The 17,829-nt window shown below is 33.1% G+C and overlaps 2 protein-coding genes across 10 annotated transcripts; one reads left to right on the plus strand and one right to left on the minus strand.

Moving 5' to 3' along the window:
* The first annotated feature begins 1,682 nt into the window (after positions 1-1,682).
* On the plus strand, positions 1,683-8,605 carry LOC120087917 (terpene synthase 10-like). 2 transcript variants are annotated; one of them, XM_039044929.1, is made up of 7 exons: positions 1,683-2,079; positions 4,702-4,987; positions 5,764-6,142; positions 6,331-6,549; positions 7,548-7,686; positions 7,766-8,017; positions 8,105-8,605. In XM_039044929.1, the coding sequence occupies exons 1-7, from the start codon at positions 1,843-1,845 to the stop codon at positions 8,399-8,401; spliced, it is 1,809 nt and encodes a 602-aa protein (XP_038900857.1). In that variant the 5' UTR covers positions 1,683-1,842; the 3' UTR covers positions 8,402-8,605. The 2 variants fall into 2 exon arrangements, with proteins under 2 accessions (XP_038900857.1, XP_038900858.1); XM_039044930.1 differs by lacking the exon at positions 5,764-6,142 and having other exon boundaries at positions 1,748-2,079; positions 4,702-4,820.
* A 1,127-nt stretch (positions 8,606-9,732) lies between these two features.
* On the minus strand, positions 9,733-17,781 carry LOC120088105 (serine acetyltransferase 5). Of its 8 annotated transcripts, none has more exons than XM_039045168.1 (5): positions 17,476-17,781; positions 16,885-16,968; positions 11,990-12,113; positions 11,032-11,426; positions 9,733-10,446 (listed from the first exon to the last, which is right to left on the minus strand). In XM_039045168.1, exons 4-5 carry the CDS (start codon positions 11,422-11,424, stop codon positions 9,955-9,957), a joined length of 885 nt encoding a protein of 294 aa, XP_038901096.1. In that variant the 5' UTR covers positions 11,425-11,426; positions 11,990-12,113; positions 16,885-16,968; positions 17,476-17,781; the 3' UTR covers positions 9,733-9,954. The 8 variants fall into 8 exon arrangements, with proteins under 8 accessions (XP_038901096.1, XP_038901095.1, XP_038901097.1 ...); XM_039045167.1 differs by having other exon boundaries at positions 11,990-12,120; XM_039045169.1 differs by lacking the exon at positions 16,885-16,968 and having other exon boundaries at positions 11,990-12,120.
* Between the last annotated feature and the right edge of the window lie 48 nt (positions 17,782-17,829).

A 17,829-nucleotide genomic window follows, 5' to 3' on the forward strand; every position in this document is an offset into this window, starting at 1 on the left:
GTTGCAGTAAGAGATTTAGGCTCCCCCTAAATCTGTAGACTCATTTAAAGCAGAAGTCGTGTTAAGGGGAGCCTAACTTACTCATTAGTAATTCAGTTATGTATAAAACGATTTAATATAATTTTAGTTGAAGTGTATGTTGTAAAACTAAATTACATACTAGTGGATTTCTTTTCAACTAGGTGGAGTTATACCGACGTAGTTGTAGTTATACCGAACTGGGTGTTTAACAATTTTCTGTGTTCTTTCTCTCTTATCTCTCTTCCTATTGTTTTTACCTTTGTCTGTGACATCTTTCCTAGCTTGTGACATCATTGTGATTTACCATTTATTTCATCTACTTTTAACAAATGGTCTAAAAAATTGGGCCAACTTTTGAAAATTGTTTGATAATCATTTGAATTTTTCTTTTTGAGCCTATATCGTCTATATTTCTTACAGTGATTTTGCATCTTTCTTAAATAAAATTATTGAATTCTTAGTCAAATTCTAAAAAGAAAAACAACTTTTTTAAAGCTACTTTGTTTATTTCTCAAAATTTGGCTTAGTTTTTTAAACCATTGGTGAAAAGTAGATAACAAAAGAAGAAATTTAGACGTGAAACTAGTGTTCATAGACTTAATGTAAAAAATAAAAATAGTTATCAAACGAGGCCTAAGGGTTCATATCAATGTTTTAAATATTAGTTATTACTTTACATAGGTGATCAAAGAAGAAAAATGATTGGGAAAGGAAAAAAAGATTAGAACCAACAAAAAAAAAAAAAAAAGATGATGTTGACGTGATATTAAATGAAGAAAGAGAATGATAATGTGGAGGTTTAAAAAAGAATAATGATTTATGTGGACGGAGAAGACATAATTATTGAATGAATTAAAACCACAAAAGCCATTGGACTTAGAAACAAGACAAAGGAGAACTTCGAATCTTGAAAATAAAATATTTTTAATAGACCACTTATAATTTCGAAATTATATTCAGATATAGAAAATGAGTCAAACCTATTTATAAATATAATAAAATGTCGGGATAAAAATCTAATTAATTAAATGTCTATAAATATAGTTATATAACAATGATATTTGTTATATCTAAAAATATTTATAACAGATTTATTATTTAAAATAATTACTTTATAATTTTTTGAATAACCACTTAAACTTTGATTCAATTTATTTTAGGCCAAACAAGAATTGGAACAATTTACAATCTGAATAGTTCTCAATAGGTTGTTATTTTACAAAATTATTCTTTTTTAACTAAATATTATGAAATTTTATTAAATTTATGATTATGTTTAATTATAAAGAAATTGTAATGATTTCAATCATTTATTATGAAATTTCTCTTCTTTTTTTTTTTGTTGGAAAGTATTATTGAGAAATATTTGACATGTTTTATTTTTATTTAAGGGAATATTTGACGTGCGAGTTCGAAATCGAAATTTGGGAATCAAAATGTCTTCGAATTTATTCGAGGGAGCTTTGAAATCATTTGGAGCGTAGATTTCTATTGCCTGTGTTTAGTTTATCTTGAAAAGATCACTAGTGAATGAAAAAAAAATGGTGAAATAAAATACCAAACAAATTTAGGGAGCCACACATGGCTAAACTTAGCATTTCTAGAATGTTTCTTTTTTCTTTTTTCTTTTTTCTATTTTTTCATCTACCCCTTTTATAGAGGATTTTGGTTTTTCTCTTCCCTTTTTCTAGTTTTCTACATAAATACTTATGTTTCTTCTAATGTTTCAATTTTAAACTTATCAATTATTTTTCTGCTTATGTTTTTTTCAACAACATTTGATATATAAAATCAGTGGACTTAATTTTGCTTTGTGAATATATGAGAATGAGCATTCTCCATCTTCCCCTTCCTCTTTATCCTCCCATCTCTCATCTTACCTCCACACAAAGTAATCTTCCTTCTTCTCCTAACTTCTATGTTCTTTGCCAAATGGATAAGACATCCATGGTCCTCATTAGAAAAGTTTCTCATAATTTTATTGTTCGACGATCTGCAAATTACCGACCTCCTATTTGGAAGCATGAGTTTATTCAATCCTTGAAGAGTGAATTCATGGTAATTCTTCCCATAAATTTTTTCTTGTTATTCTACACATTTTTAGTCACACTATAACCATATGCTTCATAATAACTATAAAAATTCAATTTCCTTCTTTTGTGTCATTTGCTTCATAGTTCATAGTATCTATCTATCATTCGAAAGTTCAGGAACCACTACCATTGTATTGAAAACGTACATATGTTTAAAGCCTATTTGAGTTGATCAATTTTCAAGTTTGTTCTTTTTTCTTTTTTCTTTTTTAAAGGTTAAATTATAAAAAATGCTCATGAACTTTATATTTTGTGCCAAAAATGTCTTTGAAATTTCAAAAATATCTTTAAACTTTCAAAAAAGAGTTCAAAAATACCCTTGTTAGTTTTAGACAAAAACCGTTAAAGTTTTGTTTAAAAAATACTCTTGAACTTTAAAAACGTTTCAAAAATACCCTTAACTTCATAAGAGTACAGAAATACCTCTAACATTAGTATTTGAACAAAAACTGTTAATTTATCGTGACAAAAATGACTTTAAAAATTAAAAGAAAAAAATTTAAAAATGCTCCCACTGATCAATTTGTTTGAAGTTTTCTTAAGTTCGAAAAGAACCAACTTTCAAATAAGTTATATAGATATCCTTGTTGTTTTCATATAGGGTATTTTCATATTTCTCTTAATTTTCTAATTTTTAGCTTACATCAGTTTTCTCAATAACCAAAATTTAAGTTAAAACATAAAATACCATAAAATTTCACACAATTTCACAAAATTAAAATCTCCTCTAAAATATACCAAAATAATAAATAGTCAAATAAAAAAAGTCTTTGACTATTTATCGTACATATAGGTACTCTCATATTTATCTTAATTTTCTATTTCTTAGCTTGCACCAATTTTCTCAAGAACCAAAACATACCAAACACTGCGACGCTAAAGACCCCATCATAAAGTGTCTTGGAGAGCAAATTGCAAAAAGTGCCTCTTCATGCGTACATATCAAATCGAGAGTGTTGTAGGTCGCAAGGCAGCGACGCAACGCTTGCTTAGTAGACTATCTCTGTGAATGGTGCGGGGCACAAATGTTGTAGCACTTGCGCAATGTCATGCCTCCCCTTGCTCAATTTTACCGTTTTACCTCCCATTGCTTGTTAATTGCTCCATTTAAATCCAAATTGCATCTGAAATGTCCCAACAGCTTCTTTTGCTTGATAATTTATCTATGAACTAAAATAAATATTAAATTTCTAAGAACCAATAGATTTAGGCTGATACATTTTTCATTTGACTGTTTATTGTTTTGATATTTTCAAGTGAAGATTTTGATTTTGGAATTTTGTGAAATTTTGTGGTATTTTATATATTAACTTAAAAAAAATATTTGGGTTGTTGAAAAAATTGGTGTAAGCTCAGAATTGAAAAATTAGGAGAAATATGAGAGTAACTATATTAAAAAGATGAGGATATCTATATAATTTAATTTAAAATTGATTCTTTTCGAACTTAAGAAAACTTCAAACATATTGATCTGTAAGAACATTTTTTATTTATTTTTTAATTATTAAAGATATTTTTATCACAAGGAATTAACCGTTTTTGTTCAAATACTAATGGTGGAGATTGTTCAAATACTAATGGTGGAGATATTTTTTAACTCCTATTAAGTTAAGGGTATTTTTGAAACATTTTGAAAATTTAGGGGCATTTTTTAAACAAAACTTTAATGGTTTCCATCTAAAACTAATGGCAAGTGTATTTTTTAACTCATTTTGAAAGTTTAAGAATATTTTTGAAACTTTTGAAATATCATGAACATTTTTTACACAAAATGTAAAGTTTAGAAGATTTTTTATAATTTTTTTTAAAATTAACTTTTGAACTTTTGATATTATGTCTGTCCGAATATGTAATATGCCTTTAAGCTTTCAAAAAATATTTTAATTTAGTCCTAAATATTTATATGGTCTATCCATATCTTAAAAATTAAAAGCAACCACATTATTTTATGATTTGTTTTGTACATAGAATCTTAGGGGACATTTCAAGAATTGAATTGATTATTATGGTCAATAGTTATTATATTTCGTGGATTATAATAATTTATATTTTGGATGCAGATTATTTTAGTATGAGTTAATGAGGACGAGAGAGAATAGATAGCAAAATAATAAACACAGTAATAAAAGAGGGATTTGAAATACCAATATTGTAATTAATTGTGAGTTATAATAGTTGGAAACATAAATCTACTATTATAATTGGAAGTCAATGGTATTATAATTAGAAGTCCAAATACTGAGTTAGCTATAATGACTCATTATATCCAATTGAATTAAGTTAGAGTCCAAATTGCTCCATGGTTTATTCTCAACTTACCTGTAATTTATATATGACGTGACTTATGGACATGTGATGCTTCATATATAAATTTTGAATTTAGAGGCTACAAAAGTATTTTAAAGTTTTTTTCTTTAAAAAAAAACTTACCCTAAAATTATAATTTTGAGCGTATTTTAGTGGGAATATTGAATCATCGACTTCTGAAATGAGGATAGATGTTTTGACAACATGATATTAAAAGTACTAAATTAGATTTGATGAGCCAATAAAACAAGTTGATAAAATATACTTGTTTTAATTTCAGGAGGAGAGGTGTTTCAATAAAAGGAATATGCTAATAAGAAGATTGAAAATGATGCTCAACAAAGAATTATTGATTGGTGATAGTTTGAAAGGATTGGAGGTTGTTGATGAATTGAAAAGGTTGGGATTGTCATATCACTTTCAAATGGAAATAAATCAAATATTAGAGAGTATGAATGAAAAATTCCAAAATGGAGGAGAGGGTTTAGAATGGAAAAACAAAAGCTTATATGCTACATCTCTTCATTTTAGAATTTCAAGGCAACACGGCTATCACATCCCTCTAGGTAGACTTTTGTTTTGCTCCATATAATTTAGTAAATCATTTGAGAGAAAACATGTATAATTTTTTTTTTAAAAAAAATAAGAAACTAAAATTAAAATAGTTATCAAACAAATTATTAAATCTACCTTTGCTTTTTAGCCTTTAAAAATAAAAAATAAAGCCACTTATTAAATAATAATTTGAATTTTTTTTTTCATTTACTTGAAAATTAGCATTATTTTCCAATTTTTAATGTGTATTTTTTTAATATTTGAATTATGTAACAAAAACACAAGCAAAAAAGAAATCTAATTAGTTAAGACCTTTTTTAGTCAACTATAAAATTTTTAAATAAAATTACATTTTTATTCAATTTAAGTTTCACGCACCCTTTTCTCAAACAAAAAAAAANTTCCTATAAAAATTTGTTAAAGGTAGCTTTTTCCTTTTAGCTAGAACTTTGTTGGAGGTATCTCTTTCTTTTTTCACTTTAAATATATATATATATTTCTTTAATATTTTTTTAAAAAAAATTGGCGAATGTCAGATTTTAATTAGGTGCAACAAGGACGGCACAAGAGATGAGTGTAACCCAACTGCATTAAAGTTTTTTCCTTTAAAAAGGGTTCATGTTCTTTCTAAAATTTTAAAATGTATTTTTTTCCTTTTGAGCTCTAAGAAATAGGTAAATAATAATGGATTTGAAAGATGGATGGCGTCATTTTTATTTATTTATTTATTTTCATGTCTACATTAACAAAATTAAATGATTAAGTCATTTTCATTGATTACATGTAGAGGTATTCAACAGGTTTAGGGATGAACTAGAAAATTTGGATAGTATTTGTGAAGAGAAAGCTAAAGGAATGTTATCATTTTACGAAGCTTCCTTCTTGGCAATGGAAGATGAAAGCTTTATGGATGAAGCCAGACAATTTGCCGTCCGACATCTTTCAAAATACCTTAAATCCAACAATAATGATGAAATAATTTGTACTATGATAAGCCATGCTCTTGAACTCCCACTTCATTGGAGAATGCCAAGATTGGAGGCTAGATGGTTTATCGATGTGTACCAAAAAAAACCCGAAGCAAATTCGATGTTGTTGGAATTAGCTAAACTAGACTTCAACGTTATCCAATCCATACATCTTGATGACCTAAAAGATGTATCTAGGTAATTAATAAGAGTCTATATGGAAGATGTTCTAAGCGTTAAAATAACTCAGAAATTAATTATTTTCGAGTAGTTTAAAAAGTCATTTCAAATCGATATTAAGTTTCGTACCTATAATATTCTTCCATTTATTCATTCTCATATCTCTTTATTAACATATTGTAGTGGCTGTTTTGTTGTGTATGAAGGTGGTGGAAGAGCACAGGGCTTGGAGAAAAACTTGAGTTTGCAAGGGATAGATTGATGGCTAATTTCTTTTGGTCTGTGGGAATGGGATGTGAACCTCATCTTGGATATCTTAGAACAATGTCCACAAAAATTGCTTCATTAATAACAATTATTGATGATGTTTATGATGTCTATGGAACTTTGGACGAACTCGAACTCTTTACCGACGTCGTTGAGAGGTAATTTATCTTTTTCGTTCATTTCTGTGTACAAGAACTCTTTTAGCTTAGTGAAGCAAACAAACAAACAATAAAAACTTGTTGTTTTGTTGATATATTTTGGTTAAGGAATTATTTTGGTTAAGGAATTAAGTTCGAATATATTTCCTTTTATTATGTGAATTTGTTGTTACAATTTTGGATATAGTTTGTTATAGAAAATTAAAATATTTTTTAGAAAATATCTTTCTTCCAACGCATATTAACGTGAACAAAAAAATTAAATATTTCTTTTCACTCTACGTCGATGCCTCGTGCGTGGACAAAAATGAGCTTCCGCCATTTCTACTTTCTGCCGACATATCATGTTTGGGCAACAATTGCACTACTACTCACGTTTTTCCGTTGCATCGGCAAAAAGTTATTTCTATCCATATACCATGCATATAGAAATCACATTTCTATCCACGTTTTTCTATTCGTCGACAGAAAGTTTTTGTACCGACGTATGGTGCATGAGTAGATATCACACTTCTGCCTACAGTTGTAGTTGCGTCGGCAGAAACAACTTTTTGTCAATATAGCTTGCGTGGCCAAAAGTGAATTTCTACCAACGCTTTTTATTTTGTGTTGGCAGAAGTTCTAGCAATCAACTTCTGCCAACGCTTTTTAAAAAATACGGCGACACTTTTCTGCGTCGGTAGAGAGTAAAATTCTTATAGTGAGTCGATCCCACTACCCATAAAGTTGTTCCTTCTTCTATGAAAACACACCCTCCGGTGCCGCCAATCTAGTCAATTCATCTAGATGAAGATGCAACTAGAGGTGACATCGAGGACGCAATAGTATGTGTAGAGGAAGAGAATGTGGGTAGTGTGATAGGCTCATTGAGCTTGATGGGTTCGCAGCTATGGAGAAACCCATTTTCTTATCGAACAAATTATTTAATTGGAATCTTTTATTATGTTTTGTTTTCTCCTTCTAATAAAATAATCTTGCATGTTATGTTGTACTTACAGATGGGATATTGCTGCAATTGATTCATTACCAAATTACATGAAAATATGCTTTATTGCTCTCCACAACACCATCAACGATATGACTTTCCATGCAGCCAAAGATCATGGAGTTAATGTCATTCAATATTTTAAAAAAATGGTAACTTTCATTCTTATCGGAAACTTCTGTTTTTCATTACACAAAATCATTCTTAGCAACTCAGCATTAAATATTGTAGTGGATAGATTTATGCAAAAAAGCATTCTTGGTAGAGGCAAAGTGGTATTACACCAATTATAAACCAACATTCCAAGAGTATTTGGACAATGCATGGATCTCAGTATCAGGATCTCTTCTTCTCCTTCATGCTTATGTCTTTGCCACAAACTCAATTACAATAGAAGCTTTGGAATGCTTGCAAGATTATCCTCATATTATTCAACATTCATCCGTCATCTTTTGTCTTGCCAACGACTTAGCTTCATCATCGGTATTTCTTCTAAAATAATATCCTTAATCCTACTTGTATATGCTATTAAATATTTCTTAATATTGATAACGAAATTTTTCTAAATAGGAGGAAGCAAAGAGAGGAGAAGTCACTAAATCTATTCAATGCTACATGAATGACACAGGTGCTTCAGAACAAGAAGCACGACGATGTATAAAGGATTTTATTATGGAATCATGGAAGAAAATGAATGAAGAAGTTCAAACTTTGAATTCTTCACCATTATTCTCAAAGGGTTTCATTGAAATAGCCTTAAATCTAGCTAGAGTTTCTCACACAGTCTATCAACATAGAGATGGTCACACTGTTGAAGATTATGAGACCATGGATCGTGTATTATCTTTATTTATCGAGCCTGCTTAGATTCAGACATACAAACTTCAAATATTGTATTTTTTGTTGGATTAATGTGCAGAGAGTCAAATGGTAGTTAGAAACTAGTTTTAATTAAGGAGAAAGGAAAAGCTCCTCTTTAGACATATGGAAAAAGGGCCTATTGTAAAGTAATGGACTTCCATTTAAATATATAAACAAAAAAATTAAGGTATGTCTAGATTTATGCACAAAGATTCGTAGACTTGGTATAAATTTTTATGTATATATAAAAATTACTTCTTCTAAGTGTATTGAGATGACTTAAATATGTTACCTCCCCATCTAAAAGGAACAGAGAAGGCATGGAATAGGAATATGTTCTCACTTCTAAAAGGAGTTGGAAAATAATCGGATCCTATAGTTTTTTGTTTCAGTTCAATCATCTTCTCGAAGATAATAAAACTGATTTTTCTTCTGTCCATAGATATAGCTAATACACCATTAGTGAATCACATAAATATATTTGTTGTTTTCTTCAAGATGTATGGTTTGAACATATGTCCATAGATATAGCTAATACACCATTAGTGAATCACATAAATATATTTGTTGTTTTCTTCAAGATGTATGGTTTGAACATAAAGATCGATTAAATTCACTAGAGACACTTTTATTACCTATGGCAGATCTAGATGCAATCTTTATTAAACCAACAAGGATTGTGGGGTATTATTGTTTGAAAAACTAAAGATAATTTCTAGGTAGGTGACCACCGAACCCTTGACCTTTTAGTCATTTATTAAGACTTTTTTTTACCACTAGACCAACCTATGATGATTAACTTAATTAAGGTGTAAAAATATTTGTCTATAAATTTAGGCACTTGATCCAGCTTTTCTGCATCAAGTAGGTCGTCTACTTGAGATTACTTAAACTAGAGTTCCTATAATCGAATTTACAAGTTAGTGATTCATTCCTTTAAACTAGATTGTTTAGTGAGCGTAATTGAAAAGCCAAAATAAACGAGGACACGTCTGTTGAGTGCCTGAGTATCTATGAAAATACCACCTTAAGAATCACTTGTATTTATATTCCATTCCTCCAAACAGGTCCAAAGTAAAATTAATGGAAAACACAGTTATCAAGTCAAATGATAAACAAGAAACTCAGAGTCAAGACGAAACAATCCTCCAATGATGGTGGTGGCAATAATCTGCAAACTGGGATACCTTTTTATCTTTTCTATCATTCAATACATCCCCACTATTTCCATTATCACTTCTCAATTTAGAGACACCAGAGTATTGCTGAGAAAAGATGAATGTGAATCATAGATTCATAACAAAAGGGACAAAAAAAAAATGGAGGATCATCCGAGCTAGTTTTGAAGTTACTGCATTTTATTTATTTGCCAAAAAGTTGAGTCTGGAAAGCAGTGGCAGAAGTGTGTGAATATACTACAGGGGAAACCAAAAAGATTGTTGATGTATCGTATCCTGCTCTAATGGCTACTGTAATGACAAGGGCATAATGGAAAGTAAAATCCACCATTGCAATGCCAGATAGATGAAAACGTAGAACACTCATTGTATAAAATGCTATCAAATTATGTAATCTGACCATTCGGATATGAAAGAAGTATGGTCCATGGACTCTCCAGGAATATCCTCAAGCTGTGATGGCTTCTCCTTTCCCCCCACCAGTCTTGCGGGATTGCCCACAGCAGTCGTTCGTGGTGGCACATCAATTAGCACCACCGATCCTGCCCCGATTTTAGCTCCTTCTCCAATCTTCACATTGCCGAGAATGGTGGCTCCAGCGCCAATTAAAACTCCATCCCCAATCTTTGGATGCCTGTCTCCGCACATCTTTCCTGTTCCTCCAAGAGTGACATGATGAAGAATTGAGACATTGTTGCCTATCACTGCCGTCTCACCCACCACTACACCAGTAGCATGATCGAACAGAATGCCTTTCCCAATTCTTGCTGCGGGGTGAATGTCGACGGCAAAGACATCAGCAATGCGAGATTGAAGTGCCAGTGCTAGTGGCCTACGTGATTGATTCCACAGCTTGTGAGCCACACGATGGGCCTAAACGAGAAATGACTTACAGTATTAGTAAAACCAAATAGACCATATAGTTCATAAAATATTCAAAACAAGAGACACAATTACACAAAAATGTCCTTGGACTACACAAAGCATTTAAACATAAAAGATGCTTTTACATTTAGAGCCACACGATGAGTCTAAATGAGAAATGACTACTGTATTAGTAAAACCAAATATTCCATATAGTTCATAAAATATTCAAAACAAGAGAAATATTCCATATAGTTCATAAAATATTCAAAACAAGAGACACAAATCTACATTTGGTAACTTTTCCTAAGACATGTATGTATCCAATAAAGAATCAGCATGTGAAAAGTCCTTATTCTTTGTTCTATATATCATTACCTTTTGTATTTCTGCTTGTGCTTTAGATGCAAAAAAAAAAAAAAAAAAAATGTCCCCAGTCAACTTATAAAATCACAATCTTTGAAGCAGTAAATAGAACAATGAACAGACTGATCAAATCTAAGAACACATCAATTTTCAACTCATCAAAATGAACCCCAAGAAAAACGCCATTTCACCAAATTCAGAAGAAAATTGCAATTTACAATCTCTCACCTGGCAGGCTAAGAATCCTTTGTAATTGAGGAGGCAATGTGAGAATGAAACACAAGCTGGGTCGCGTTCACGAGCCGCTCGCAAATCAGCGACAGCGGCTGATCGTAGACAGTAATCAGTGGAGAAAGCGTTGAGGAAAAGATCATAAAGGAGAGTAGAAAGAAGTGTGGAGGAGCAAAGTTTGTTCCCCAAATGAAACGAAAGTGATCTCTCGAGCGATGAATGCGACAAAATCGTCGAGTAAAGATAGCTAGCCAATGCAGGCTCTGACTCGGCGTCTCGCCGTGCCTCTGCTTTAATCTGCCCCCATAGCCATGTCTCATCGTTGTTCATAGTAGACTCCACCACCGTCGTTGGAGACTGAGACGAAAACCGAAGCTCACTGACTGGCATGGCTGGAAAAATGGAAGTAAAGTAACTAAACTACAAACGACGGCAATATAACCAATAGTGAGAGGAAATGAAATGGAAATCTAGAATGCTATGGTCTTAAACCAAGAATTAACATTGTCAAAAAAAGAAAAATAAAAAAGGGTACAATGACTAAACTACAAACTATGACAATATAACCGATAACAAGGGAAAATGAAATGACAATCTAGAACTCTGTGGCCCTGAACCTGAACTTGACATTGTCAAAAAAATGGAAGTACAATGACTAAACTATAAACAATTGTCATCGATAACAAAGAGAAATAAGTGAAAATCTAGAATTCCATGCGCCCACCAATATGACAAGAGTGGTTTCCATTTGGCTCCAAAAACGGCTAAATTTGGTTACAGGTCGAATGCTATTTTCCATGCAGAAATTATAGAAACTGTACATTTGCGAGGGCCTTTAAACGAACAGCAATTTACAAAGATGCACTTTATGTTGTCAATTTTTATTTTTTCTTTCTAAACTTAACAATGCCTCTTTGAGTTCAACAATTGCAGGTGTAAGAATCAAACTATCAACCTGATAATCAATAACTGTTGGAGTGCCTTGAATTTGTTATGTGGCGCTTCGAACAACCAAGTACGGGATCTCGTTGTCCGGTCAGCGAGCCGAGGTCTAAGGCGTGGGTTTGGGAGCAATGCCCCTGAAACCTATTCAAAATTTATAGTTAGCATATTTAATAATTTATGGTTATTTACGATTATGACCCTAGGGCTTAGAAAAGTGCAATATATAAACTCTCTAACCCTAGTGGCATTGTTTTGTATTCTGAAAACATTCTTTCTAATAATATTGTTCTCTTTTTGCCCCGTAGACATAGCTAACATACTGTTAGTGAACCATGTATGTGTGTCGATCTTCCCTCATGTTTTCTTTTTTGTATTATTTACTTGTCAATTTCGTAACAAACTGGCATCAGGACCTATTAGTTAGGGTTTCGAAATTCCGCATTTGTTCGACAATTAAGAATGTCTGGCGTAAATGTAAAAATCAACAAAATCGCCAGGAGGAACAGTTTCAATTTATGGAAAATTAACATGCGATCCCAGCTAAAGCAATGGGGTTATGGGCACCGCTGACTGGTGAGTCAAAGAAGGCAACTGCGGATGACGAAGAATGGAAGACTCTAGAGGAGAAGGCTCATTTGACGATCATGTTATGTTTGGCTGATGACGTCATCATCGAGGTCGCTGATGAAGATACTGTCGCTAGTCTTTGGTTGAAGTTGGAAAGTCTTTACATGACGAAATCTTTAACCAAAAAGTTGTCTATGAAGAAATGTCTGTATCATCCACGTATGCAGGAAGCTACATCTCTTCGAGACCATCTTGATCAATTAAATAAAATCTTATTTGATCTGCGTAACGTAGAGATTAAGGTTGATAATAAGGATGCTACCTTAATTTTGTTGATATCTTTACCCCCATCGTATGGGACTTTCGTTGACTCATATATTGGAGGGAAGAAACTTTGACCTTGAATATACAAAGTCCACGTTGCTTACGAGAGAGAACCGTCAGAATGCAGTAAGTTCAGGTACAAAAAGTCAGGCATCTGGATTAGCTACTGTAGGGAGCAAGGGGCATAAAAATTCTGATAAGCAAAAGTCGAACCAAAAAAATAAATCTCCGAAGTCCAAGTGTTCTAAGTCAAAAGATGGTTGTCACTATTGTAAAGAAAATGAGCATTGGAAAACCAAATGTCCTAAACTAAAAAGGTGTCGGGAAAAGAAGGAAAAGAGTGACAAAAAAGAAGTCTCTTCCCTTGTTATACAAATTGAGATTAATTCTGAAGAAGTTGAGATCAATTCTGAAGGAGATCTAGCTTTAGTTATGAATGGGTTGAGATCAATTCTGAAGGAGATCTAGCTTTAGTTATTAATCCTGAAGAAGTTGAGATCAATTGACATTCTGATGATGAGTGGGTTTTTTATTCTAGGACATCTTATCATATGTGCTCAAATAAAGAGTGATTTCCAACGTATCAGCAAATAAATGGAGGAAATGTTAGTATGGCTAACGGTGCTATGTACAAGATAGTTGGAATTGGCTCAATCAAGATACGAACACATAATAGTGTCTTCTACATTTTGGACGAGGTTAGACATGTTCCACTAATGACAAAGAGTTTGATATCCTTTAGTGTACTTGATAGTAAGGCTTATAGTTTTAAAGGTAAATTAGGAGCAATGTATGTCTACAAGGGTTCTGAGGTAGTTCTAAGAGACATAAAACGTGAAACATTATATTTTCTATCAGGTTCCACGATAACAGGTTATGTTGTTGTTGCATCGTCTGTCTTCACAAGGATGATATGACTAAGTTGTGGCATATGAGACTTGGTCATATGAGTGAAAAAGGGATGCAAATTATGTCAAAGAGGGATCTTGTATGTGGGCACAAGGAGCAGGATCTTGAATTCTGTGAACATTGTGTATTTGGGAAGCTTCATCACTGTAAGTTTCCAAGAGGTGTTCATCGTACAAAACAGACACTTGACTACATCCATTCAGATTGTTGAGGACCTCTGAGAGTGGAGTCTAATGAAGAAAGTTGGTACTTTATGTCTATAATTGATGATTACTCGAGAATGACTTGAGTATTTATGATGAAGCATAAAAGTAAAGCCTTCAAGAATTTCAAGCAGTTGAAGATTTTGATTGAAATTCAAACTAGGAAGAAAACCAAAACGTTGCGAATTGATAATGGTCTAGAATTCTATGGGTCTGAGTTCAATGAGTTCTGCAAAATTGAGGGAATTGTTTGTCATCACACTGTCAGGAATACTCCACAGCAAAATAAGATTGCAGAGTGTATGAATCAGACATTGTTCGAGAGAGCGAGGTGCATGCTCTCTAATGCAGGGTTGACTAGAAGGTTTTAGGCAGAAGCAGTAAATACAACATGTTATCTGATCAACCGTGGACCTAACATAGACATTGATTGTAAAACACCTAATGAGGTGTGGTCTGGTAAGCTTGCAAATTATTCTTTATTAAGAGTTTTTGGTTGTACTATCTACTATCATGTTAATGATGGTAAATTAAAACCAAGAGCTAACAAGGATATATTTGTGGGTTTTGGGGATAGAGTTAAGGGATATAGAGTTTGGTCGCCTTCTGAGAGTAGAGTTATACTTAGTAGGAATGTGATTTTTTATGAGAATTCCATGCTTAACTCAAATGTGAAGTCTGTTGTAATGTCTACTGATGTGGGAAAGAGTAGTAGTGTTAATAAACAGGTGAAGATGAAATTCACTTCAACTGTGAATGAATTACAACACCAAGGTGGAGAAGATCAATACGTTACTATATAAACTGCCGTGCTGCCAAAAACTGGGGTGATTGAAATTTCAGAAAATGTTGTGCTTGATAATTCTAATTGACAAACAGATCGACCAAGTATAGCTCATGACAGAGCTAGAAGTGTTGGTGTTGGACCTCCTAAAAAGTATGGTATTGAAGATATGATTAATTTTGCACTATAGGTTGCTGAAGAGATGGATCCTTATGAGTCATCCACCTATAAAGAAGTTGTGTCATGTAGTGAGTCTGCTTAATGGCTAACTGCTATAGGAAATGTGATGGAATCCCTTGATAAAAATCATATTTGGAAATTAGTTAAATGGCTTAAGGAGAGGAAGATTATCACTTGTAAATAGGTCTTCAAGAAAAAGGAAGGAATATAATCTTCAGAGGGTATTAAATATAAAGCTTGAGTCATTGCTTTAGGGTTCATACAAAGAGAAGGAGTTGATTATAATAAAATCTTCTCACCAGTAGTCAGATATACTTCTATCAAAGTGCTACTAACTATGGAGTATGGTAGAATTTGAAACTTCAGCAACTAGATGTGAAGATAGCTTTCTTACATGGAGAGTTGGAAGAAGAGATTTATAACCCAGCCAGATAGGTTCCAATGGCCAGGCAAAGAAGATTATGTTTGCAAGTTGAGGTCTTTGTATGAGCTAAAGCAGTCTCCAAGATAGTGGTACAAGCGATTTGGTAGTTATGTGGTTGGACTTGGTTATAACCAGAGTGCATATGATTGTTGTGTATATAACAAAAAAGTTGAAGATGGTTCGATGGTTTATCTACTTTTATATGTAGATAATATGCTCATAGCTGCAAAGTCAAAGCCTAACATTCAGAAGTTGAAGAACCTTCTCAATGCTGAGTTTGATATGAAGGATTTGGGTGTTGCTCAGAAAAAATTAGATACCGAGATCTATAGGGACAGATAAAAATAAGTTTATTCCTATCACAGAAAGGCTATATTCAAAAAATATTATCCAGGTTTGGTATGTCAATAGCTAAGCCATAGATACTCCCAGTGCTACAAATGGTCGTTTGTCATCTATGCTTTCACCACAGTCTGAAGCTGAGAAGGAGTATATGTCTCAAGATCCTTATGCTAGTGAAGTGGGAAGTTTGATGCACACTATGGCCTACACTAGGCCTGATACCCATGTTGTTAGTGTTGTCAGCAGGTTCATGGGTCAAGTTATTGTATATTGTGATAGTTTGAGCAATATGCCTAGCCAAGGATCAAGTTCATCATGAGAGAACTAAGCATATTGATGTAAGATATCACTTTTTAAGAAGTGAGCAGAGAGTTAAAATGATGAAAATTGGTACTATTTATAACCCTACTGATATATTCACTAAATCGATTCCACAAGACAAGTTCCAACATTGTTTGGACTTGCTGAATGTTTTGAATTGTTAGTGGTCCCTTATGGGACACATTAAAGCATGAGGGAGACATCTAGCTACGTCTGGCAATGTTGTTTATGTTGCATCTGGTACATCTGTTATCTAGGAGAGAATTCAAGTCCAAGTGGAGATTTGTTGGAATGCCTTGAATTCGTTATATGGACCTTTGAACTACAAAATACGGGGGTGACCCTTGGTCATTTTTATCCAAGTCCTTGAACTCCGATTTCCCCGTGATAATTTTCATTCAAAAAGCATCCGATGATTGGCCTCCATACTCATTCTAGACTCATCACACCAACCCTTGGCCATTTATGCAAAGCATTGATAATCCTCTAAATCCAACATTGAGATGTCACCCCTTGATCATTATTCGAGACAAACTTATATTCACCCAACTTCCCTCTATAAATACACAGGTACTCTAACCTTTTTCGCATACAAACTCACCATAATGCATGAGACCTATAACATGCTTTTCTAAGCAATACTCTGCCAAAATACATAGAATGATAACATGCTCTCACCATAAATCATATGCATAGCAACAGATTATATTCATAAACATAGGGTCACATAATAGCACATCAACATGAATATTAACACGGCATTACAACATGATTAAATGCCAAAAACACATATAATTCAAGAATATAAAGCATTTACAACATAGATAATAGATATAACACAAGTAAACTACCGCATCAAGCTATCAATCAGCAAACAGACCCTTCAAATAGAATCCCACTTAAATAAAGTGCTCCTACAGCAATCCGGAAGGCCCCTAAGCAATAAGACCAAGGCTCTAAAGTCAAAACTCAGTCCAAAACCTTATTTAGAGTTCTAAGGAATGTTCAGAAGATATGTTCTTACCCCAAAAAAAAAAAACTGAAGCATTAGTGGAACATTTTGAAACAAGTCCGAATTACAAATAGATAATTTTCAAGAATTATAGACTAATTTACAGCATTTAAAATGGCTTCAAAAAGGTCCAAATAGGTATTTCCCACCTAATTCTTACCGAAAACAACTTGGGTCTTTAATGAAAAGTGTTTTAGTAGTTCCAAAACTAATCAGAATCTACAAAATAGAGCTTTCAACGATTAGAGAGACAATTTAAAGAACCTTAAACTAGTCTCAAAAGGAAATTTAGAGTATCTCCCCGCATAAACTTATCCAAATGGACTTAAATCCTTGATAGAATGTGTCCGAATATGTTTAATCCTACATAGCCCTTAAGAAACGGATAACTCAAATCTAGGGCTAATATGAGTGGGTATAAGTGTCGAACCTGAGGAAAGAGAGAAAAACGCTGGTGTTTGGACCGCGTGGGTTGAAGAAACGAAGTCGCTGAAGTCGTGAAACGGCGTAGGACTCTCGAGGTGGGAATCGTCGAAGAGGCTACTTGGGTTTGGTTTTTGGGTACCGTTCGTCGAAGCTCGAATCGTCGTCGCGTGCAGGCGCCGCCGGATGGATGCTGCTTGTGGCCGTTACAAGTGTTGCCTCCCCGCCGTCCGTGGGTTGAAGCTCGCGAACGAAGAAGACATTGGTTGGGAAACACGCGACCAACACTGGCGTTTCACGAGAAGAGGTGATGGTTAGGTTTCATCCATTTGTTTTCCATTTCTTATCCTTTTCAAACCAA

The sequence above is a fragment of the Benincasa hispida genome, chromosome 10 (assembly GCF_009727055.1).
Source record: "Benincasa hispida cultivar B227 chromosome 10, ASM972705v1, whole genome shotgun sequence".
Classification (NCBI taxonomy): Eukaryota; Viridiplantae; Streptophyta; class Magnoliopsida; order Cucurbitales; family Cucurbitaceae; genus Benincasa; species Benincasa hispida.

What these genes read in the sequence shown, in the direction of transcription:
- LOC120088105 (XM_039045165.1), bottom strand. Translation starts at nt 11,424, where the DNA reads ATGCCAGTCAGTGAGCTTCGGTTTTCGTCTCAGTCTCCAACGACGGTG. An exon ending in AAGGATTCTTAGCCTGCCAG is followed by an intron (nt 10,447 to 11,031) that starts GTGAGAGATTGT and finishes TTTCTCGTTTAG; the next exon opens with GCCCATCGTGTGGCTCACAA.
- LOC120087917 (XM_039044929.1), top strand. Translation starts at nt 1,843, where the DNA reads ATGAGAATGAGCATTCTCCATCTTCCCCTTCCTCTTTATCCTCCCATC. An exon ending in TTTACCGACGTCGTTGAGAG is followed by an intron (nt 6,550 to 7,547) that starts GTAATTTATCTT and finishes TTGTACTTACAG; the next exon opens with ATGGGATATTGCTGCAATTG. An exon ending in ACGACTTAGCTTCATCATCG is followed by an intron (nt 8,018 to 8,104) that starts GTATTTCTTCTA and finishes TTTTCTAAATAG; the next exon opens with GAGGAAGCAAAGAGAGGAGA.